Below are 25,055 nucleotides of genomic sequence, written 5' to 3'. Positions count from 1 at the left end.
AGTGTACAGGTATATGTTTGGCTCAGCAGTCAGCTATTCCTCCAGACCCCAGTGTACAGGTGTATGCTTGGCTCAGGAGTTAGCTATTCCTCCAGACCCCAGGGTTAATGTGTATTCTTGGTTAGGCAGAGCATGCATGTGTTTTCAACACAGCATAAGAGAGAAATTCAACATTTTCAATCCTTCTATTTTTCCGACATCATTTGTCAACAACCTGGAGTCCAAACACATGTAAGATAAACTACTGGTTCATTATTGGTGGGATGACTTCTGACGATGCTTTGGACCGATCTGTATGTGCTTTTTTGTCTTTAGCGAAAATAATCGTCTTTCATTTGTCAATTAGTCTAGTGGTTGGTAACGTAAAGACAAAAGAGCTGAAAGAGAAATGTAAAAGTATCAAAAGAAAACAAAATGCAGAGCCAGCATTTCATGTTTTCCTTTTCTATTTTTCTTTAACTAAGAGCACAATAAAAATAATTGTTTAAAACAGAACATATGTCCATATGATTCATATGTGTTTGACTCCCTTGAAGTAAACCCAAAGTGTTCTTTAGCTTTTTGCAGCAAAACGTTACTGACTCTTTTTTGAGCTTGCCACTAGCTTGCTAGACAGACATACTGTATCCATAAGATCATACAGACCATATTTAGTTCACTACATTAGATGACCCTAGAGCAATCTTTAGCTTTTGTTGGAAAGCATTTATCCTCTCTCTCTGAACCGGCCACTCTAGAATGCATCGAGACTTGAACATTCCTCTTCTCAGATGTATGCTGTGATTTAGCTTGTAATCGGGAATGTCCTCTAGAAATAGGAGAATGATGGAGTCCATGCTCTGATCAATAGCTTGCTGCACAGCCTGTTGTATCTTGAACCTTGAAGACACAAAACAATAGTTTTGTAATTTAAAATAACGCCACAATATATCCTTATATTTCCATAAATCGACCACTATTCTGCCATTGTTATTTCTATCACACTGTGGAATAAATTACAATTCCATTGTCTTCTCCTTGGAGCTAACATCTCTTGGTACATGTATCAGAAGTAGAATATGTGGTTAGTAAAAAAAATGTTTTTATGACTTCTTTGTGAACAACATGGACTAAAGAAGAGCAATGTCTAGCTGAGCCAAGCCGAAGGATGATAATGGACTTTATCTAGTCACTTCACAAACATTCTGGACAGAGGTGGCCACTTGGTTTTTTACTTGTGTTAAACTATAAAAGTGTGCTGCTTATCTGATAGTTAGGCTAAGTTCACATTTGCATTCGGCAATCCTGCGTAGGGCTGCGTACTTTTTCCCTTCATATCCGCACAGCTGCGCATGCATCCGGCGTACGTATCTTTAACATTGGGTACGCAGGGACATGCATTTGTCTACGGGTGCATTCACATGCGTCGTTTTGACGTGCCCGCCAACCGCACGGGAACGCAACATGTTGCGTTCGGCTGCACGTCAAAATGACACACGCGGATGCATCCGCAAACGCATGTCCCTGCGTACCCAATGTTAAACATACGTACGCAGGACGCATGCGCAACTGTGCAGATATGACGGGATAGGCAGGGCTGCCAAAAGCAAATGTGAACCCGGCCTTAGTGCTGCGCTCACTTATTACATCTAAGTGCATATTACTCTGCTACTTAATGTAATGAGAAAAAAAGGATTTGCTACCGTGTTAGCCAGTTTAAAAAAGAATTCTCTCAGTGGGAAGAACAAGACAATATTGTAGTTCTAATACCTTTTAATGGCTAATAAAAATAAGAAATGATGTTACAAAGCAAGCTTTCGAGACTTCTTAGGTCTCTTCCTCCGGCATGGTATGACAAAATATCTGAAGAAACACAAATATATGCACACAAAAAAAAGCATTTGTTTTTTTTTGTATGCATATATTTGTGTTCCTTCTGATATGTTAGGCTACTTTCACACTGGCGTTTTTTGCCAGACGTCGCAATGCGTCGTTTATGGCAAAAAAAACCATAGATGCCCCATAGACGGTTGCGCCGTGTTGTGGCGGACCGCCGGGAGCAAAAACGTTACATGTAACATTTTTTGCTCCTGACGGACTGCTTTTTCCGACCGCGCATGCGCGGCCGGAACTCCGCCCCCACCTCCCCGTACCTCACAATGGGGCAGCGGATGCGCCGGAGAAATGCATCCGCTGCACCCGTTGTGCAGTGAGTCAAACGCTAGCGTCGGAATCTCTGCCCGACGCATTGCGACGGGGAGATTCCGACGCTAGTGTGAAAGTAGCCTTAGCCGTTAAAAAGTATCATAGCTGTAAAATTATCTTTTTTTTCCCACTCAGAGCATTGTTTTAGTGTAATAAATTACCTTTCTATTAATTTGGAACAGCTGTCATCACATTGGTTTATTATCCACAATAATGCCATTGATGTCCATGTCAGGTTTAGCTTTATCAACCACAAAAAGGCCCCCAAAGTATTAGACAGGCCATATAATATTTTGTTTTAAAAACATATATTTTTATTTATATCAAAAGGATAAAACCTTAATTCAAATACACAATCAATTAAAAAAATGCCTCCGATCTAAAACAAATCACGTGTGGCTACACAGATAATTGTATAATATAACCTATGTGGCAAATGTGGTGTTTCTATAGACATTACCATGAAATTCTTAGATAATATCCCAAATGACCTGAAGAGAAACCCCTATCAAAGTACTTTAGTGCATATACACAGCTAGTTATACAATACAACCTATAAGGCACGTATTAAATAAGCCTCAAATGGCGTTCTTGTAGATATTACAATAATATTCCCAGTTAATATCCCAGTAAAATAACCTGAGCAGAAATCCTTGCCAAAGTGCTTCAGTGCATATGCTGATTATGGGCTCTTACAACCACTATAACAAAGTTTATCTGGTCATAGTTACCTCCGTGCAACCACACGAGACGTGCACAAACCCCGGGGTTTTTTTTCCAGCTTCAGTGAAAGCAACTTCTAATGGACTTGGTAATCCTATGCTAATAGCCCTGTTCTGGACATCAAGGCAGCACATTATCTAGCCCAGTGTTCTCCAACTCCGGTCCTCAAGAGCCACCAACAGGTCATGTTTTCAGGATTTCCTTAGTATTGCCCAGGTGATCATTACATTAGTTGGAAAGGCAAGAATTCCATCACCTGGGCAATACTAAGGAAATCCTGAATACATGACCTGTTGGTGGCTCTTGGCGACCGGAGTTGGGGAGCACTGATGTAGCCAAATCTGCTGCCAGACCATTCTAGTGTGGAGAGCTTCAATCACACTAGAAGGGCAGGATTATAGCATCTGTTGCTACATAAGGTGCCACCCAGATGACTAGTAGAGGGTGATTAGCATAAGGCTTTAAAGTACCGTAGTTTTGGATATAAAGCTGAACCTGACCACGACTTCAGAGGCAAAAATTAAATAGCAAGAAGAAAACAGAATAATCGCAAGAGGGTGGTTGGTAGGTAGTCTCAAGTTTGGATTTATCACTTACCCATTACTGCTGGTCTGACTGAGACCCCAATGATCCTGAGAACTGAGGCTCTGAAGAGTTGCATGTGATTGGAGCGGTGCTCGATCATGGACACTGCCACTCCATTCATTCTTAATGGAACCATCGGAGATAACCGAGCCCTGTGCCACGATGATCCCTTAAGAATGAAGGGAGTGGCAGTGTGCATGATCGAGCCCCGCTCCATTCACATGGGGCTTTTCTCAGGACTAGTGGCAATGACTTTCAAACTTGAGAATACTCCTTTAATACATGTGACAAGTTCCCTTGAAGTCAGCAGAGTCTATAAATTCAGAAGGGAAGTTATATCATCAGTCCTCCTAAAATAACCTTACTTTTATCCTATTTCTTGTGTCAGTTGCCTAAACTCTTCCTCTTTTGAATTGAGTAATTGACATGTGGCTGCCATCCCAGATGTCTGGGCTTCTTACAGGTAAGCTGAATTATAGCATTCCATTTTACTGTAGACCTGAAAACAAGATGTCTTTGAACTCTATATAGTCCAGTCAGGCGTAGACATACAAAAGGGCCACTGTGCAGAAACAATATATGGGCTCTCTGCAGCCCAATAGCTCATAGTAATGCACAATTCCATCTGCTTAGAAGGTAAAAGTTTGCCTTTCAACTCATGGGCCCGTGTGCGACTGTAAGGGTTTCACCAATGGTATGTCTGCCCCTGAGTCCAGTCATTATGATTGAAAAAGTTTATGAATTATTAGCTGAAGAGCCCAGTGTTGCCTGGGCATAGTAACTAACTGTGATTAGTTATAACAAATTATAATGATTATCCTCTATCCCATAGTCCCGTGCCCATATACCCATCATACATATCCTCCATCTCATTGTCCCCTGCCCATATACCCATCATTCGCATCCTCCATTCTATAGTCCCGTGCCCATATACCCATCATACATATCCTCCATCCCATAGTTGCATGCCCATATAGCCATCATAACTATCCTCCATCCCATAGTCCCATGCCCATATTCCCATCATAACTATCCCCCATCCCATAGTCCCGTGCCCATATTCCCATCATACATATCCTCCATCCCATAGTTCCATGCCCATATACCCATCACACATCCTCCATCCCATAGTTCTGTGCCCATATACCCATTATAACATCATCTTCACCATGGCAACCATTCTGACATCATTGTCGTCATCGCAACCTATTATAACATCATCGTCACCATGGCAACCATTATGACATAATCGTCACCATTGAAACATATTATAACATCATAGCCGCCATGGCAACCGTTATGACATCATTGTCTCCATGGCAACCATTATGACATCATCGTCGATACACACATACATACACTTGTTTTCATATATATAGATTTTTAAATTGATTGGTATGAACTAGATAGTACGGTACTTTGTATCTGGACACAAACCAATACTGAATCAAGATTGGTTCATGCAGCTTTACATTATTACGCTGATTTATTATAAGGATGGCTGGACCACACACACTATCTTTTGTGTCATTACTACTTTCTTATAGATTGAAAACTTGCACAAGGCCCTCACATCTTTTGTTTGAATTGGTGAACAAAGTGTTACTCTGTAATATCTGATAATGTTTGTACATGCCCCCTCTGAATTGTAAAGTGCTGCAGAATATTTTGGTGCTATACAAACAAATTTATTTATTGTCATTATTATGAAAAAAGAAATAAATAATCACACCAAACATAATATTATAAATATACAATATAATGAATGTCCAAAATACATATGAACGTTATGAACTACTACCATAACTTGTATTTTTTGAGTTCCCATAAAAAAATCTGTAAGGATCTCAAACTGTGACATACCATTTGTCACATAACGTGTGTCCTCATATGTGTCATATTGAGCTATTAATCCACTGGCCAAAGGTCTGGTTGTGACTCCTACCTCTGCACAATGTAAAGTTAATCCATGGTTGAATGTTTTCAAGTGGCCACTGGCCACCAAATTGTACAGCAACAAATGTTAGACAGACGGTAATACTCTAGAGTCATCAATTAAGTATGCTGATATGGTATTGCACATTTCTTGTCTTCTCTTGTTTTTGCAGCAATATATTCATTGAAAAATTAAATACCGTGAGTTGACAACATTACTTGTGACAAACTTAAAGAAGATCTTTCACCAGTTTGAGCATGTTAGTCTGACCACATCATGGAATATTGGCCACATAGTTGAATAAAATGTAGTTTTGTATTTTTGAATGTCTCTTGTCCATTGCAGACATTTTAACCTAGCTTGAAAAGTTTATCAAGTCCAACTGACGTCATAGAGATTTATCTCTGGGGGTGAGTAATTCTTTCTCTGCATTAAGTCGACTAAATATAAGCAGGCAGCAACACAGGGGGAGATAATGGCTTAGAACAGGTTTCTCTGTATGAGACATGTAATGTCAGACAGTCTGCTTTTCTCACTGGTCTCATTTTGAGTTGTGTGTGATTTCAAATTTAAATGAGTAGAGCTGAGATTACTAACACCTTTCCGCTTTCATCTCATGGCAGCCAGTGTGGGAAAGTGGAATATAGCTAAGCAGACACCACTGTGAAAGGAGAGCTACAGTTGCAGAGTTTAATGCTAGCGTCCCTGCACACTGCCTCTCTCCCCTGGCAGGGACGTCGGCTCACTCACCGCCACTGACCCCATCCCACACTCTCCTCCTTACTTGTTGGCAGCTCCTGTCTGGGGAACGTCCACTGCTAGTAGATCCCTGGGCACTGTGCTTAGCACACACACTTTCTCCCCCTTAAAGGGGATACGCGCACGCTGTCCTAAAATGTCCCCAGCCAATGGCTGGGAGACACTTACTATATAAGGCACCTCCTCCTGCATGTAGGTGCCTGTGCAAAGTTGTTAGTTTGTTCCCAAACACACTTGCTAGTTATCAGGTCCCAGTTCCCTAGTTCCCGCTAGTGTTTGTCTGTCCCTAACCTCCATACTAGTACTTGACTTGTCAGACGGTATTACAGCCGGACCCATCAGCACCTGACGTGCCAGTTTGTATATCAGCTAGACCTGCCTGCACCTGTCAAGCAACAATAAATAATGTAAAAGTGTACATAGTGGTATGGAAAGTGATCTATAAAGTGTGGGGAAATTATGTAAAAAATAATAAAAAATATCATTTAATCTATATACCGACATACTCGAGTATAAGTCAAGATTTTCAGTCCTTTTTTTAGGCTAAAAGTGCCCCTCTCGGCTTATTCTCAAGTCATTGTCCTAGGGGGTCAGCGGGGGAGGAGAAGCGGTAGGAGTGGTGGCTGTCACATGATACTCTCCTGCTAACGGTGCAGTCTCTGCACTTTCCTGCTTCTCCAATGGTCTCCGATGCCCGCAGCTCTTCCTGTGTTCAGCGGTCACGTGGTACCGCTCATTAAAGTAATGAATATGGACGCGACTCCACTCCCATAGGCGTGGAGCGCATATTCATTACTTTAATGAGTGGTACCATGTGACCGTTGACCACAGGAACAAGCTGCAGGCATGCGCCAGAGGCCATCGGAGAAGCAGGGACCACGCCAGGAGGGTGAGTATAATGGGGGAGGGTGAGCCATGCGATATTCACCTGTCCCCGTTCCACCACTGGGCTCTGTCTTCCGCATCCTCTCGCTGCGAAGTTCAGGTCAGAGGGCATGATGACATGTTTAGTTCATGCCCTCTGCCTGAACAGTCACAGCAGAGACCCGGAAGACACATTGGCGCACGGCGGTGGAATGGGGACAGGTGAATATCGCAAGTGCCGGTATCCTGAGCCAGCAGCGACTCCCGCACCTGGACCCATAGCACGCCAGTGTCTCTGCCTGCTCAGGACACCGGCACCAGACCCCCAGCGACAAGAGGCAAGTATGTCTTTTTTTTAGTCACAGTAGCAGCATATGGGGCATATTATTCTATGTAGCATCTTATGGGGCCATCAACCTTTGTGCAGCATTATATGGGGCATAATATTCTATGGAGCATCTTATGGGGCCATCAATCTTTGTGCAGCATTATATGGGGCATAATAATCTATGGAGCATCTTATGGGGCTAACATTAACCTTTTATGCAGCATTATATGGGGCATATTTTAATATGGAGCATCTTATGGAGCCCATCATGAACTTTATGAAGCATTATAATGGGCGTATTTTGTATGGAGCATCATTTGGGGCCCATCATGAACTGTATGGAGCATTATATGGGGCTCCTGATTCAATATGGATATTTAAAAAAAAAATAACCTACTGTTGTCTCAATCAATTTTACTTTTATTGGTATCTATTTTTATTTTTAAAATTTACTAGTAGCTGCTGCACTTCCCACCCTAGGCTTATACTCGAGTCAAGTTTTCTGTTTTTTTGCGGCAAAATTAGGGGTCTTGGCTTATACTCGGTCGGGTTATATTCGAGCATATACGGTAAATAAAAATGAGTGTATGTGTGTATGTATGCGTATATTGGCGATGATGTCATAATGGTTGCCATGGCGACGATAATGTCATAAAGGTTGCCATGGTGACAGTTATGCCATAACGGTTGCCATGGTGACGATGATGTCATAATAAATTGCCATGGCGACAATGATGTCAGAATGTTGCCATGGCGAAGACGATGTCATAATGGGTTTATGGGCACGGAACTATGGGATGGAGGATGTGTGATGGGTATATGGGCACAGGACTATGGGATGGAGATATGTATGATGGGAATATGGCCACGGGACTATGGGATGGAGGATGTGTGATGGGAATATGGGCACAGGACTATGGGATGGAGGATGTGTATGATGGGTATATGGGCACAGGACTATGGTATAGAGGATGTGTATGATGGGTATATTGGCACGGGACTATGAGATGGAGACTATGTATGATGGGTATATGGCCACGGGACTATGGGATGGAGGATAATCATTATAATTTGTTATAACTAACCACAGTTAGTTACTATGCCCGGGGAACAGTCCTTAAATTAGCAAAAATGCCAAACTTATTCATAGCAGTATTCATTAGAATTTTGGTTAGTCCCATTCTCCAGATTTCTTCACAGAAAATCCTCCAGGTCCACAGACAGAACATCAAGCAGACCGCATCGAAAATGCAGATAGATAAATGTATGTGTATCTGATAAGATATACGATCAAAAGAACGTATCTGCACCCAAATGGTATCATTAAAACTGTCAGCTCAGCATGCAAAAAGTAAGCCCTCACCTAACCCGAGATGACGAAAAATGGAGACGCTACAGGTATCGGAAAATTGCGCACTTTTTTTTTAGCAAAGTTTGGAATTTTTTTTTACCACTTAGCTAAAAAAATAACCTAGACATGTTTGGTGTATATGAACTTTTAATGACTGGGAGAATCATAATGGCAGGCCAGTTTTAGCATTTAGTGAACCTAGCAAAAAAGCCAAACAAAAAACAAGTATGGGATTTGACTTTTTTTGCAATTTCCCCGCACTTGGAATTTTTTGTTCCCGTTTTCTAGTTCACGACATGGTAAAACCAATGGTGTCGTTCAAAAGTACCACTTGTCCTGCAAAAAATAAGCCCTCACATGGCCATATTGATGAAAAAATTTAAAAGTTTTGGCTCTGGGAAGGAGGGGAGCGAAAAACGAAAATGCAAAACTAAAAAAAGCTCCGGGTTAAGGGGTTAATAGTGTCAACCTCATCTGCCCTCAGTCTTCACTCTACCATACCAGTAAGCACTAATAGAATTCTATTCCCTCATGCTCCATACTTTTTTTTGTAGAGATCCCATCTCACAATTATATATATTGGGTAGTAGTTGAATTGGTCAGGGAGCAGAGGCATCCCTTACACTAAGCACTCTGTTTCTTATTATTTTTCTATTTTAATTGATTCAAAATTTATTATAACAAAGATTGATTTATCTTTTAACCATAGTTTTGTTCCTTTCTTGGGCTAGTAACATTCAGATTAGGTAGCAAAAACCTGGTGATATATTTCATTTAACCATCATTGCAACATGTTAGAAATTCTAAGGTCTGACTAAGGCAAATTTCAAACATGCTATTGATTTGTGCAATTTGTACCCATATATGTAAGTAAATGCATTTATGTATATTATAAAGCACTTACCTTTTACACCACTGGTCTTTTAAGAAATAATGCGTTATAACGAAAATAACCTTTCTGCTTTTTTTGATGCTGTTGACAATTAGTTGTAATTGAGATAATCCAGCTTCAAAATCTCTTTCCTCAAAACAGAATTTAAAATTGCTGTTCTCGTCTTCTTCAAGAGGAAGCAGGTATCGATCGACCCAAGACATGTCTTTCTTGGCATGAATGATATAAGCATCGTAATCAAAGTTTTGGTTACCTGGGTCAATTTCTTTAAATCCGAGTATTTTGCTTTCCAAAACATTCCAGTAAAACTTAATTCTCCAGCCTTGGAAGTTTAGCAGCAAAACCAAAATCATTATGGAACTTGTAATGGTAAAGCTAAAGATAAAAAATGCCTTAAAAGGAGCATGGTCTTTGCAAGGTGAATTATCAAATTTCTCAACCAAGACACCATGGTAATTGTTGGGTGTATTACAGATATACTGCAAGTCTCGACCTGGCACGCTTGTATTGGTTGTATTAAGCCAATTTGCAAACCAAGCTATGCTTTCACACGTGCAATCAAATGGGTTACTGCCCATACTTAAATTTTTGAGGCTACTGAAAACATTTTTGAAAACATTTTCTTCAACGGAAGTTATTAGATTTTTATGTAAGTCGAGTTCAATTAGTGATCCTTGATCCTCAAAGATTGATGGTGGCAATATATAAATGTTGTTTTCCCCCAAGTTTAAGATGTTTAAGTTTGAAAGCCCTTTAAGAGCCTTAGCAGGTATCTCATCAAAGCCATTGGAAAGTAGGTCAAGTATTTCCAGCTTCTGGAGTCCTTTTAAAAATAATACTGGACCACCCGGATTAGCTTTCTTCCATAATCGAGCAAGATTATTATGTTGCAAACTTAGAATTCTTAAATTATAAAGACCACTGAAAAAATCTTCATCCATGTTAGCGATATTGTTGTTGCCGAGATCTAGATGGGTTAAGTTGAATAAACAGTAAAAAGGAGAATTGCTTGGGCTTTTAAAAGTTAATGCTGTCTTCCTGAGGTTGAGCTTTTCAAGGGTACGGATACTACAAAATGAGCTACTTGCTAAAATTAAACGTTTGTTGTATGAAAGATATATCTGTTTAATACTGCGAAGACCTTCAAATTCCTTGCCGGTAAAGAATTGGTCAATCTGGTTAATACCTAAATCAAGCACTTCAAGGTGTTGTAGACCATGAAACGCTCCAGATTCGATTCCAGTTAAGTCGGTTTTTGACACATTCAGTGATATTAGGGATGAATTTGAAAGAGATAAAAATGTTGTATTTGTAAAAGTTTGAAACGTGCATCCACTGAAGCTTAGGTTTGTTAAGCTCATCAGACCAGTAAAAGCATGCTCAGAAAAGTACATTTTTTTATTTTGCTCCATATTCAGGTATTTCAGGTTTGGAAGCCATTGAAATGAAAAGTCATCGATTCTGGCATCTTTGGAACTGCTAAAAAACTTTTTTAAATTCAAGTATGTCAGATTTGATAAACCATTAAAAGCTCTGGAGCTTAGATGACTAATTTGATTTTCTTCTAAGTTCAACATTTCTAAAGACCGCAAATAAATAAACGAATCATTATCAATCTGTGACAAGCTGTTTTTGGAAATATCCAGACTTATTAAATTGGTGGAGTTTAAGCCTTTAAATGTTGTATTGTGTATTCTTGTAAACTGAGAATTAGGCAGATTAAGGACCTTAATTTGTGTTCCGGCCAATTGTGAGCAAAGATCCTCTATTAATTTAAAACTAAGTGACATGTTGGCCATGGTAAGTGTATGAAGATTTGTCAATTGTTGAAAACAGTCCAGGTGAATCTATAAAGAGAAAGTATTGATTAGAGTATAGTATATGCAAAACTCAGGTTTAATTTTAAAGTGTACAGTCACTTCTGTCGAATTTGCAGAGGAAATTGTCATAATAACAATATTGATGCCCATTGCCCTGCATTTTCACTAGCTTTCACCTCTTCATGCTCCATCTTTTATTTTCACTTGTCTTAGCGCTATTAAGTGAAAACTAGATGTGAGTCCTGCTTCCTGCTCCCATGTCTGTTCAGAAACAGCAACATAGAGCACAGTAGTACTGAGCGGTGTAGCTGTGAATCCAAAATTGGACAAAAACTTGAAAGGTACAAAACGGGCTCTGTTTTTCTCTCTGTCTCTCTCTATGTTTGCTCCTCCTCCTTTTTCAACAAATTTCAATAGATAGGATACTGTACATGGTATCTCAATTACATTCATTTTAGAAGTTTTCAAAATAAATGTTGAGTTCAAGAGAAGGGGGGAAATAAAAAGCATCTCATAACTGGAGAAAAAAAGCACGTTACAAAATGTAGGCGGTTTGTTTGCACTATGGATTTATGCAGTTTGTTTAAATGGCAGTGACCTCCAAGTACCTATCTCACATACAGTTCTGCAGACACATAGACAAATAAAATATCCCTTTAAAGCAATAAATGTATAAATGATCTCAGTTTTTTAAACTACCCTGGGTAAAACTTGGAAAAAAAAGATATGAAAGGCAAAAGAGACAAAAATCGCAGCATCAAAAACGCGATAAAAATACACAAGTAGCCTAATTTAAAATAATAAGTGTAGAAATGGCGCAGAAATTTAGCAGTATCAAAAACTCACCAAAAACTCCTCGCGTTAACGTAATGGTGGTTAAGAGGTGCAACATAAGTCAAAATGTACAATTGGTGGAGAAAGGTTGAACTTGATGAACCTAGGTCTTTTTTCAACTTAAACATGTGAACAGCAGTGTCATCCTGAAATTGCTGTCCATTGTGTTTATTTTGTGGGGAACTTGTGATCCTTTAGGCTGCAGTCACACTAGCAGTATTTGGTCAGTATTTTACATCAGTATTTGTAAGCAAAAACCAGGAGTGGAACAATTAGAGGAAAAGTATAATAGAAACATATGCATCACTTCTGCATTTATCACCCACTCCTGGTTTTGGATTACAAATACTGATGTAAAATACTGACCAAATACTGCTAGTGTGACGGCAGCCTAACAGGCGGAATCTGGGCAGTATCCGCCTGAAAACGAAGCCATGTGCACATACCCTAAGATTGGCTATGGTCTAAAAAAAAAATCATCACATGCATGCGTCAGGGGAAGACAAGACTTCAAGTTTTCAGTGAAACAAATGCAGGAAGAATGGCTCATTTGCAGAAGTCTAAAGAGAAGTTATTTATGTTATTCCTCAATTTGTACTTTCACGGTTTACACCTGGAGAAGCTATAAAGTAAAAAACAAATCAGTATTTTTTAATTGAAATTGCACAGTGTTCTCGTTAATGAGGGTCAGATGGTTTTTTTCCACTATAATACGATTCATTTACACAACCGTATTTTCATTGCGAGTGCTGTCCTTGGAAAAAACCTGATCTTACCCAGACAGCAAGCATTCAGTGCAATATTTTTAATAGGGTTTTTCTGACGACTCGGATCCGTTTTTTTCACATGGACCGAATGTCTGCATGAAAAGAGAAATCGCAGCATGCACTAGTCTTTTCTGTATTTTGGATGATACTCGCCTATTTAAGTCCGTGGGTTTGAAAAATAAATTGGATTCCATACAAATCCACCATATAGCATCCCATTTTAAAGCATACATTGCAATACTTAGCACTGGAAACTGTATTTGGTCTTGTACATGTGGCGCCCTTCAATGTCAGGCATTGCAAATGTCCATGAACTTTGATGGTGTGAGAAGCCAGCTCTTCAGCCCTTTTTACACAGACAATTAGTGTTAGGCTGCCGTCACACATTCAATATTTGGTCAGTATTTTACATCAGTATTTGTAAGCCAAAACCAGGAGTGGGTGATAAATGCAGAAGTGGTGATGTGTTTCTATTATACTTTTCCTCTATTTGTTCCACTCCTGGTTTTGGCTATAAATACTGATGTAAAATACTGACCAAATACTGATAGTGTGACGGCAGCATAAGAGTTATTGTGAAGTCTGGTGGGTAGCAGCTCCCTCAGGAGAACGACCGAGCCCAGGAGAATCAACCCTGCGCCCCTGGGATTGAGTGGTGCTGGAGGTCCATATTGGAAGACCACGAACATACCAAACTCTCAACAATTACTAAAGAACATAGACCAACTATACCACATGGCTGATGTGGTGTCCTTGGTAAATTATACACATACAAAGTTCAGGGAGATATGGAACCCCTGGATTACCTCCAGAGAGACGTCAAAGTCAAAAAAGGAATATACCTCCCTGACACCAAAACTAAAACATGATGCGCCCTCCTCTTATCCCCCCTACCTCCATTCCCTTATGTGTGCCCCCTCTATCTTTGTCTGTGTACTTTTCTACTTTCTCCTCCCCCCCCCTTTTTACTATAGCTTTTATTATAAAGCAACCAAATTCAGTTCCCTGGTTAAAAAAAAAAAAAGTTCTAGACCTTATCTGTATTTACTCATTATTTTATATCTAGTTCAAGCTTAAGAGGTACATATTTTGAACGATAGACATTCTCGAAATCCATCTGTTTGTCATAACAGCTGTAATGGTTATACTCATTTCTTTGAGCTGTTGGTTGTAAAAGTTGTGATTATTCGCATTAAAATTCTATAAAAAGAACATTGAAAAGAAAAGAGGCGCTGGAGGTCAAGGAGGCCAGCCAGTGTCTTTGCTGTGGTCACTGTCGGAACTCCAGCAAACTCTGTGCTGCCACATGGGACATAGTATCCTGCTCAGTTTAAGGAATGTCCATTTGCCAGACGACCTTAGAGGAGAGGTGTCTTGATATGAACCTTAGTTGCCAGTGGGAAAAGAGCTGAGGTACTTTCCTGTAAGCCTGAGGTACCGTGTATGCCAAGGTCCAGGCGAAGAGGAAAAGTTTTAGTGCACGTACAGTATAGGGCTATATGCGGCAGGAGTGAGGAGAACCGCTACATATTACCAGAAAAGAGCCGGGCTCATCAAACCATGAGAGGCTTTTGGCTCAGTGTACTGAATAACTGTGGAGAGATTTCTTAATCAACATCATCATCATCAATTGCTCGAGTAAAAGCAAGTTTTTTTTCCTGCTGCAACTGAGGTCTGGACATTGTTTATTGAGACTGGTTGATCATTGATCCCTTCCCCAACTTTCCCCATTTTATTATGCTGAGGACGGCCTGCTAGCGGCATTACTCCTCGGCTCGATGGAGGCCTACCAAAACATACATTTTATAAACCACTAATGTATAAATATGGATGCCATATTGATGTAAAAAAGGACATACAGATACGGATGGATGAAAATACAGAAGAAAATAGAGCAGTTTTTAAAAAAAACACTTTTGAGCTTAGCCTAATAGTTCTTTCTGTGTGTAAAAACTACAACATAACAGATCATTGGGTCACACATCAGCTAAGCAGATCAGAGTACCATCAAGAATAATATGATTGTATGCATGATTTTCATGTAGAGGGTGAACACCAAATGATGTAGAGAAGATCGGGCAAACAAAAACACAGTCCTCCACTACGCAACAGAAAAGGGCTTCTATTGAATTTTTAGTGTGTGACCCTCTTACCTTTTAGTTTGCCACCTTACCTCTTTCACAGGGTTGGATGAAAGATCGAGCTTCTGCACAGAGTTGTTTCCAAGAAACTTGAAATCCTCATTCTTCAGTTCTTTAATCATATTATGTGAAAACAGAAGCTCGAAAAGCTTTGGTAGCTGCCCGTTGTTTCCTAAAGTTGTAGATGTCATTTTGTTGTGCGACACATCTAGAATGCGCAAGTTCTGTCAAGAATAATACCAGGGGTTTAATCACACTGATAGAAAACAAAAATGGTCATGAAAAAAAAATTGGCTAAGATCATTGAAGTGGTTATTATTAATAATAATAACAATAATCATCTTTATTTTTATATAGCGCTAACATATTCCGCAGAGCTTTACAGTTTGCACACATTATCATTGCTGTCCCTGATGGGGCTCACAATCTAGATTCCCTAACAGTATGTTTTTTGTAATGTGGGAAGAAACCAGAGTACCCAGAGGAAACCCACGCAAACACGGGGAGAACATACAAACTCCTTGCAGATGTTGTCCTTGGTGGGATTTCAACCCAGGACCCCAGGGCTGCAAGGCTGCTGTGCTATCCACTGAGCCACCGTGCTGCCCCTGTTATTGCAACATAGCATGCGAATATGTGATAACTCTGATCGCTGAGGGTCCCAATTGCCTTTACGAATAGAGCTCTTAAGTGCCTTGTTGGATTGCCGTTAATGGTGCACATGCACACCACAGTTCACTTCATTGTCTACAAGACTGCTGGAGATAGCTGAGATCTCTACTCTCCAACAGTCCCAAAGACAATTACTAGCACTCATGACATTGGGACATTTCAGATCCCCTTTCTCTGGAATGGTGGGTGTCCCAAGAGTGAGATCCCCAGCGGTCACCAAGTTATCACCTGTCCTGTGGATATTTGATACTATTCTAAGTTGCGAGAACTCTTTAAAAATGAATGAACAGTACCTGAAGATTTTCAAATGGGTTCCCCAAAATGTCTTTTATTCCATTAGAATTTAGTCTCAGCTCCGCAAGACCTGTGCAGTAAGTGAAGACTTTTTCGGAAATCTTGGTAAATTCGTTGTGTTGTAGGTTTAGTATCTTAAGCAATGGCAGTTGTTGACATAAGGCTGATTCCAGAATATGGAGAGTATTATAACCAACATCTAGATGCTGAAGTTGATCATATCTAGAGAGATTGGCTGCAGGCAGTGACTTTAGTCGATTGTGAGAAAGGTCTAAGATTTTAATAGTCAACGGAAGGTCAGAGGGTATAGTATATAATTCCAAGTGACTACAGTCAGCTTCCTCTGTTGTGACTTTACAATGATTTTCAGACATGACGGGTACCATGAATACGATATACATAGTACATAGCGCACATATGGTGGAGGATAGATACGCCTGTTCCATTTTGTTTCTGTTAAAAAACATACAAAAATATTATCAGATTTATACAACAATTAAAACACACAGTGGCATAACGTAATTTATGGGGGAAGGCAAATATATTATGCCCCCTACCTCATGAACCATTAACACTTCCTGAGCACCTTCTAGTATTGAACCTCTTATTCTCCAAGCACATGGATTGGATTTTAAGAAAATACTGATGAAATAATAATTTGCCTGATAAACCTTTAGTTTTTTCCTTATTTTGATGAAATCGGAAATCAAATTGTAAAAATAAAAATGTATGCATTGTTAAAATAATTTGTATTTTTTAATTACAGTATTTATTTTAATAAAACTGGAAACGACATCTTGCGCAGAAAGAGGTGCAATGGATTTACAGGTTGGAAATGCTTTGGCCCTGATTCATCAAAGCAATTTCACTGGAATTCTGGTGTGAACTGCTTTGAAAAGTTACAAAATCATCAAGACTGGTGAAAAAATTGGGGACCAAAGTCCATTTGTCTTAATTAACATATCATTTTTTTCCTTGTTCTGTAATTGCCACAGTAGTTGTGTTCCCTTTTCTTTAAAGGCATGCTCCTTTGAAATTCTTTTTTGTGACCACTTCCTTTGTTGGTTTTAATTATTTTAACCATAATTTTTGTTTTTAGGTTTCATTTCCTTACAAACTTTGTGGGTTGATATAACTATTGTGGAATCAACTACGGCAGGAGATATATGTAACTCTGCACCGAGATTTATGGGATTTATTACAAATTTGAATATATTTTCGTGACTCGATCTATAGCCTTCTTCTGTTTGTTTTTTATATTTATTTCCTTTTAAATTGTTTTATCTTTTACGTATTCTTGAATTTACAAATACTTATTAGTATTCCTAGGGTATTTGAATTTTTACATGTTTTCTATTGTTGTTGTTAGTAGGGTTGAGCGACTTTTACTTTTTTAGGGTCGAGTCGGGTTTCGCGAAACCCGATTATCTCAAAAGTCGAGTCGAGTGAAATCGGCCGATTATGGCGGAAAGTCGGGGATCAACCAAAACACGAAACCCAATGCAAAGTCAATGGGAAATCTTTTTTTTTTTTTTTCTTCTCTCTCTCTCTCTCTCTCTCTCTCTCCTCCATCCCTAAACAGAAAAGCTGGTGTTACACATTGCAAATCGCTACAGCGCACAAGCGACAAGATGGCGATAGGCGTCCACGTCCCTAAGACCTATGTCATCACTCTGCCCACGCTCCTTCATTGGCTGAAAAAATGGCGCCAAACGCGTCATGCGAAACGCGACTTTGGCGTGAAGATCGCCGACCACATGGGCGATCCCACACTAGGATCGGGTCGGGTTTCATAAAACCCGACTTTGCCAAAAGTCGGCGACTTTTGAATTTGTACGATCCGTTTCGCTCAAGCCTAGTTGTTAGTGCTATCTTCACCATGTATTTGCTGTGTTTAACCCCTTAGTGACGGAGCCAATTTGCATGTTAATGACCGGGCCAATTTTTACAATTCTGATCACTGTCACTTTATGAGGTTATAACTCTGGAACGCTTTAACAAATCCCGCTGATCCTGAGATTTATTTTTATGCCCTTAAATCAGAGAGATATGTCACACAAAATACTTACTAAACAACATTTCCCACAATATTTTTGTTAGGAACTTATAAGAGTTAAAATTTGACCAGGGATTTCTCATTGTTACAGCAAAATTCACAAAACCATTTTTTTATGGGACCACCTCACATTTAAAGTCACTTTGTGGGGTGTACATGACATAAAATACCCAAAAGTGACACCATTCTAAAAACTGTACCCCTCAAGGTGCTCAAAACCACATTCAAGAAGTTTATTAACCCTTTATGTGCTTCACAGGAACTGAAGCAATGTGGAAGAAAAAAAATTAACATTTAACTTTTTTTTTTTTTACAAACCTTTTACTTCAGAACCATTTTGTTTTTATTTTCACAAGTGTAAAAAGAGAAAATGAACCAGAACATTTGTTGTGCAATTTCTCCTGAATATGCCGATACCCACGATACCCAGTAAACCACTGTTTGGGTGCACGGCAGAGCTTGGAAGTGAAGGAGCGCCGTTTGACTTTTTCAATGCAGAATTGGCTGGAATTGAGATCGGTTGCCATGTCACGCTTGGAGAGCCCCTGATGTGCCTAAACAGTGGAAACCCCCACAAGGGATCCCATTGTGGAAACTAGACCCTCCAAGGAGCTTTTCCAGATGTGTGTTGAGCACTATGAACCCCCAAGTGCTTCACAGAAGTTTATAACGTAGAGCCGTGAAAATAAAAAAATATTTTTTCCACAAAAATTATCTATTCTCCCCCAAATTTTTACTTTCACAAGACTAGCAGGAGAAATTGGACCAGCAAAGTTGTTGTGTAATTTGTCCTGAGTACTCCGATACTACCATATGGGAAGGAGCGCCGTTTTGGAAAGTAGACTTTGATAGAATGGTCTGTGGGTGCCATGTTGCGTTTGCAGAGCCCCTGATGTGCCTAAACAGTAGAAACCCCCCACAAGTGACCCCATTTTGGAAACAAAACCCCAAGGAACTTATCTAGATGTGTTGTGTGAACTTTGAACCCCCAAGTCTTTCACTAAAGTTTATAACGCAGGGCCGTGAAAATAAAAAATCATTTTTTTCCACAAAAATGATTTTTTTGCCCACTATTTTTTATTTTCTCATGGATAACAGGAGAAATTGGACCCCAAAAGTTGTTGTCCAATTTGTCCTGAGTACGCTGATGCCCCATATGTGGGGGTAAACCACTGTTTGGGTGCACGGCAGAGCTAAGAAAGGAGGGAGCACCATCTGACTTTTTGAATGCAAAATTGGCTGAAATCAATGGTGGCGCCATGTCACGTTTGGAGACCCCTTGATGTACATAAACAATGGAAACCCCTGCAATTCTATCTCTAACCGTAATCCCAACATACCACTAAACATAATCCCAACCCTAACCATAACCCCAACATACCCCTAACCCTAATCCCAACCCTAACCATAACCCTAATCACATCCCTAACCCCAACACACCCCTAACCCTAATCCCAACCCTAACCATAACCCTAACCACAAACCTAACTCTTATCCCAACCCTAATCCCACTAATCTCAACCCTAGCCCTAATCCCAACCCTAATCCGAACCCTAACCTTAATCCCAACTCTAACTCTAACTTTAGCCCCAACCCTAACTTTAGCCCAACTCCCTTTAGCCCAACTGTAACCCTAATGGGAAAATGGAAATAAATGCATTTTCTTTAATTTATTATTTTTCCCTAACTAACGGGGTGATAAAGAGGGGGGTTATTTAGTTTTATTTTTTTTTATTTTGATCACTGTGATAGAGTCTATCACAGTGACCAAAATGAACCAATTGGAAAAATCCTCCTATTGTTGCCAGGTGCAGGGCCGGAGGTCTCGGTGGGCGCATTGCGCATGCTCCATCCATTTTCTTACTGGAAGAAGACGCCAGCAGCTGTGGGGAGAAGCAAGAGGACCCAGGGACACCGGGAGACACTGGTAAGTATCAGGGGGTGATCAGAGACCCTACTTCTCTGTCCTCTGATGTGCGATCAGATGATGATGCTGAATTACGTGTTACTCTATAATGTATTATCTTGTTTGAACATGTACCATCTGAATTGCAAAGTTCTGCAGAATATGTTAGTGCTATAGAAATGAAAATTATTATTAATATAAAACAGCAATCTTCAGTGTCAAACTACTGCTCGGTCTGACCGTCCTGCCAAAGGACATTCTGGACATTCTGTGATGTGCAATTCAGGTAGATGGAAGCTGGATGATATGAAAATTTACCTAACACCTAACAACTTTTGAAGAACAGAAAGAGGGACAGATCAGCAACTTTTGGCCACACCCCTGGTCAAACCCCAATCCATGCTCATTTACAATTTCTTTCTCCCCAAGAAGGAGGAGTTGTCAGAGGGCTCCTGGAGTGAGGGAAATTCAGCAGATGCTCAAGACAGTAGGGCGTAGACCCAAATCCAGGAGTGTCAGTTGTATCTGTGACAGTTGGGACTAGAGATGAGCGGATAGATTCCCGGGACTCCAGTGTGTAGGTCAATGGTACCTAGCAGCTTGATGGGAAGATGCGAATCTCTAACTTTTCGAGTCCCTGGAGTGTCTTCTGAGTAGCCAGTGCTGTTGGGACATCATCTGTGTTTTCTGCAGATTTCCTCACCAAACTACACAATAACAATCTTTTCCCCCTTCTTTGATTTGTTTTCGGTGCAGTTGTGAATCCATGTATTTATAGTATAGAAAAGCTTTGATTCTGCACTTAATAAAGTATCTGCAGTTTGTTACATGCGTTTTTCTTAGGCTCCACATACAAGCATCTAGAGGGAAAAAAAAGCACCAAAACCGAACAGTTGAGAAGTGTCCTTAGGCGCCCAGAGGGTGTCTTTCTTGTTAATAAAAACTACTTTAAGGATTTTTTACATAAATGGGGTAAAGAAAAAGGGGGGAGACATATTTTACGTACACAGTAATACAGATGCAAACAAGAACAAAATAAAATCCAAAAAGCAAAATTTAAAGGGATGAAAGATAAAGGCAAAAATAAAGGGCAGAAAGGGTTAAGGATGAGAAGGGGGAAGAAAATATGGTTTAGTAAGGAAAATGGGAAAAGGGAAAAAGAAAAAAAAATAAAGGGATAGGAGGAAAATGAAAAAGATTGGTATGTACAGGATAGGCAAAGGAAACGATACACACATAAGATACCTTATATATAAAACATTTATGAGGAAGAAGAGGAAGGGGAAAGACAAGGGAAGAAAAGGGAAAGGAAGAATACCTGGTGTAGAGACAAGAAGCATGTAGATAAATACTAACTTTTAAATCATGTAAAATAGTGTTTATTGAATTCTAATAGCGGGAGCAGTTTTCATGAAATCACATCCACTTTGCTTGGGCAATTAAACAGCAGAATTTTTGTTAAAAAAAAGCAGCAGAGAAAACATAGCATTTATACTACACGTGAACACGGTCTAAATTTCGAAGCAAAGTGGATGTGATTCCCAAAAATCTCCCCCCCTCTGCGGTCTGAAGATGCTGCTGATCTCTGCAGTTTTGGTACATTTTTTTCTTTATAAGATTCTTCTGAAAAAAAAATGCATGAAAAAGAAAATGCTGTTGCATTTTTAAGGCGACGCAACGCACAACGCAAATAAAACGCATCAAAACGCATGCAAAAACGCTGCGTTTTACGACGCATGCGTCGTTTTTTGCCGAAATTTGGACGCAAGAAAAATGCAACTTGTTGCGTTTTCTTGGCCCGACGCTTGCGGCAAAAAAAAACGCATGCGTCGCACAACGCAGCACACAAAAACGCATGCGTCCCCAATGTTAAATATAGGGGCGCATGACGCATGCGTCGCCGCTGCGTCGCCCGACGCAAACACGCATAACGCTAATGTGAACGTAGCCTAAGCGCTGAATCAAAGCTTTTCTGTAGTATTAAAAAAGCGATAAAAGCTCTGCATAGTATCTGCCCCCAAAATCACATCAAATAAAAGGAAAAGTGCATAAAAGAAATGCAATAGTCAGAGAACATTGTTATTGCGTGTGTGGTGAGGACACCAGCAGAAAAAAAAGCAGCAAAAAGAACACAGCATTTACACTACATGTGAGCACTGCCTAAGCATTAGTTTTATTACATTTTTTATGGGTTCAATAGAGGAAAAAATATCAACCACAACATTTTTTTTACGTCATTTACCTATCTCTGTAAATAATCTGATTGCTGTGACGTGCCAGTCGTTATGATTACAGGGACAGCAAATATGTCCATGTTATTTGCTGATGTATGATATTTATTATTTTTTTGTAAAATGCATTAAAAATATCTTTTTTTCATTATCAAGTGTTTTCCATTATTTTTTCGCAATTTTATAGGATATAAAAATACATGCATTGTACACAGCAGTGTATTTCTATCAGTATAATCAACCTGGGATGGGACAGGGGAGCTCAGCCATGCATACAAGGAAGGGACGGGGGAGCCCAGCCATGCATACAAGGATGGGATAGTCGAGCCGAGCCAAGCATACAAGGATGGGATAGGGGAGCCGAGCCATGCATACAAGATGGGATAGGGGAGCCCAGCCATGCATACAAGGATGGGATAGGGGAGCCGAGCCATGCATACAAGGATGGGATAGGGGAGCCGAGCCATGCATACAAGGATGGGATAGGGGAGCCCAGCCATGCATACAAGGATGGGATAGGGGAGCCGAGCCATACATACAACGAAGGGACTGGGGGAGCAGCACAGAGCAGGACAGGACAGGGGAAGCCACGCATAGCAGGACAGGGATGAGGGGACAATACACACCCGGCTTATACTCTAGTCAGTAAGCTTACCCAGTTTTCCGTGGCAAAATCAGGTGCCTCGGCTTATACTCGGGTCGGCTTATACTCGAGTATATACGGTACATACACAATGTACTGTATTATGATTATTTTATACATCTCAAATTTGACCTGTTGATGGGATCTAGCATGAAATAATGTCCTATACTGTCAGAGAAGGGTATGAAATAGCCCTACTAGATAATAATGCATAGCACACCACAAACTGGATATTTATACAAGCAAATCCCGCTGACACAAATAACTAGCAATGCATGCATGGAAACTAATAAGGTGGTCAATATCATGAGTATCTATATATTTAGATTTAGCTACATTGAAAAAATATATATACCGTATTTAAATGTGAAATCACACTGAGCCTGGTATATTGTCAGCTCAGTGTAGCAAGGAGGCCTTCCATTATGGCATTAATAATGTTTGGGCTGTGGCCTCCAAATTGTGACTCTGCAGTTGCTACCTCACCCAGTAATGTCGCAGCCCCAGCCTCGGGCTGTCAGAGACAAGGTAGGCGATTAGGATTTCTTCGTGATATTTCAATATGAAATATAGCGAAGGCGCTCAGGTATTTCTTTTGCAGGCAGCAAATTAAAGGCAGGTGAAATAGGCACTTAGTTCCCGATAGTTCCAGGCTGGCTTTCTGCACACCGGTCTTGATACATAGTATGAAGGAGTAATATGCATGGGACTCATCAGGGCCTGGACATCTTCTAATGACTATGGTGTATCTTTTAGCTGCTGTGCGCCACTATAAATAATGCACTCCAGTTAGAAAACTAGAGTCCATTTGTGTCGTTACTTATAGCGTAAAATATGATTTTCTGGACGTCCTCAGCCCCCCAATCTCCTGGCTAAGCTCCTTCAACTTTTCAAATAGTTTGCAAAACTGTCTGGGATATAAGCATGAAAAGTTGTCATTTCAAACCGTTTGACTCCAGAATTCTGTTAAAAACTATTTGCTGAATAAGGACTAGACAAAGAATGGGAATCTATGATAATGACAGTGTGACATCTGTTTAACGTGTATATTCTGGAATAACACATGAGTGCAGCCTACCGGCCTACCGGGCTTACAGCGTGTGTAGGAATCAAGGCATGTACAGAGCGGTTAGAAAGAAGAAAGCCCATATACTGCATCCAAACATCCAGCTAAATACACAGTCATCGTGTGAGTGCAGACATACACATACATGCACATTAGGGACTTACAGACCCTTCTGGGAAGGAGAGATGAGGGTTCGATTCTTCTCACTGTGCAGAACAGGCAGCCATATCATAGAAAGCTCAAACTGCTCTTTGTAAGTGGAGGAGCTGCATATCAGACACAGGCGTTAGGGCTGAGCCTCCAACCAGGGAGTGGTTATGGCTCATACACAAAAAACCAATGTGCTTCTAATGTTCTCTACCCTACAAAACTGCTCTGTGAGGCTCCATAATAACAAACACTCTCACTTTAGGAATCATTTCATGCTGATGCAATAACAATCATCAATTCTGAGATATTATTCCGTTTATTATCTACGAACCAGAGACGTGTAAGTGCAGACATAGAAACAACAGTGGTATTATAATAGATGTATGGAGGATATTGGATCTTATTTGTACAACTGCCAAAGTGGAAAATCACACGGCTTATGGAAAATGTCAAGAAAGGCTTAATAGAGCTCACAACAAAAAGAAAAAAACACAAACAATGTAATATATAAGGGATAAATGAAGCTCACAGCAAAAAGAAAAAACTATATAATATATATACATAAAGCATAAACGAAGCTCATAGCAAAAAGAAAAAAACAAACTATATAATATATATAAAGGATAAACGAAGTTCACAGGAAAAAGAAAAAAACAAACTATATAATATACGGTATATAAAGGATAAACGAAGCTCACAGCAAAAAGAAAAAAACAAACTATATAATATATATAAAGGATAAACGAAGCTCACAACAAAAAGAAAACAAATCTATGTAATAAATATAAAGGATAAACTGTAACAACCCTGCTGGCATCACTGCATGGCCTCTCATCCCCCACCTGCATTACAC

At 39.9% G+C, this 25,055-nt stretch overlaps 1 protein-coding gene across 3 annotated transcripts; it reads right to left on the bottom strand.

Annotated features, from left to right (window-relative positions):
* Window positions 1-428: 428 nt before the first annotated feature.
* TLR3 (toll like receptor 3) lies at window positions 429-24,365 on the bottom strand. Of its 3 annotated transcripts, XM_069744360.1 has the most exons (6): window positions 24,217-24,303; window positions 20,705-20,972; window positions 16,150-16,603; window positions 15,217-15,408; window positions 9,635-11,469; window positions 429-879 (listed from the first exon to the last, which is right to left on the bottom strand). In XM_069744360.1, exons 3-6 carry the CDS (start codon window positions 16,594-16,596, stop codon window positions 651-653), a joined length of 2,703 nt encoding a protein of 900 aa, XP_069600461.1. In that variant the 5' UTR covers window positions 16,597-16,603; window positions 20,705-20,972; window positions 24,217-24,303; the 3' UTR covers window positions 429-650. The 3 variants fall into 3 exon arrangements, with proteins under 3 accessions (XP_069600461.1, XP_069600459.1, XP_069600460.1); XM_069744358.1 differs by lacking the exon at window positions 20,705-20,972 and having other exon boundaries at window positions 24,217-24,365; XM_069744359.1 differs by lacking the exon at window positions 20,705-20,972 and having other exon boundaries at window positions 24,221-24,342.
* Between the last annotated feature and the right edge of the window lie 690 nt (window positions 24,366-25,055).

This window comes from Ranitomeya imitator, chromosome 1, assembly GCF_032444005.1.
Source record: "Ranitomeya imitator isolate aRanImi1 chromosome 1, aRanImi1.pri, whole genome shotgun sequence".
In the NCBI taxonomy this organism is placed as follows: domain Eukaryota; kingdom Metazoa; phylum Chordata; class Amphibia; order Anura; family Dendrobatidae; genus Ranitomeya; species Ranitomeya imitator.
Note: the sequence above shows the minus strand (reverse complement) of the source record. Positions and strands in the feature narration are given on the sequence as shown.

What these genes read in the sequence shown, in the direction of transcription:
- TLR3 (XM_069744358.1), bottom strand. Translation starts at nt 24,284, where the DNA reads ATGATATGGCTGCCTGTTCTGCACAGTGAGAAGAATCGAACCCTCATC. An exon ending in CATCCAACCCTGTGAAAGAG is followed by an intron (nt 11,470 to 15,216) that starts GTAAGGTGGCAA and finishes TTCTCTTTATAG; the next exon opens with ATTCACCTGGACTGTTTTCA. An exon ending in AAAGACCAGTGGTGTAAAAG is followed by an intron (nt 880 to 9,634) that starts GTAAGTGCTTTA and finishes TGTGTCTTCAAG; the next exon opens with GTTCAAGATACAACAGGCTG.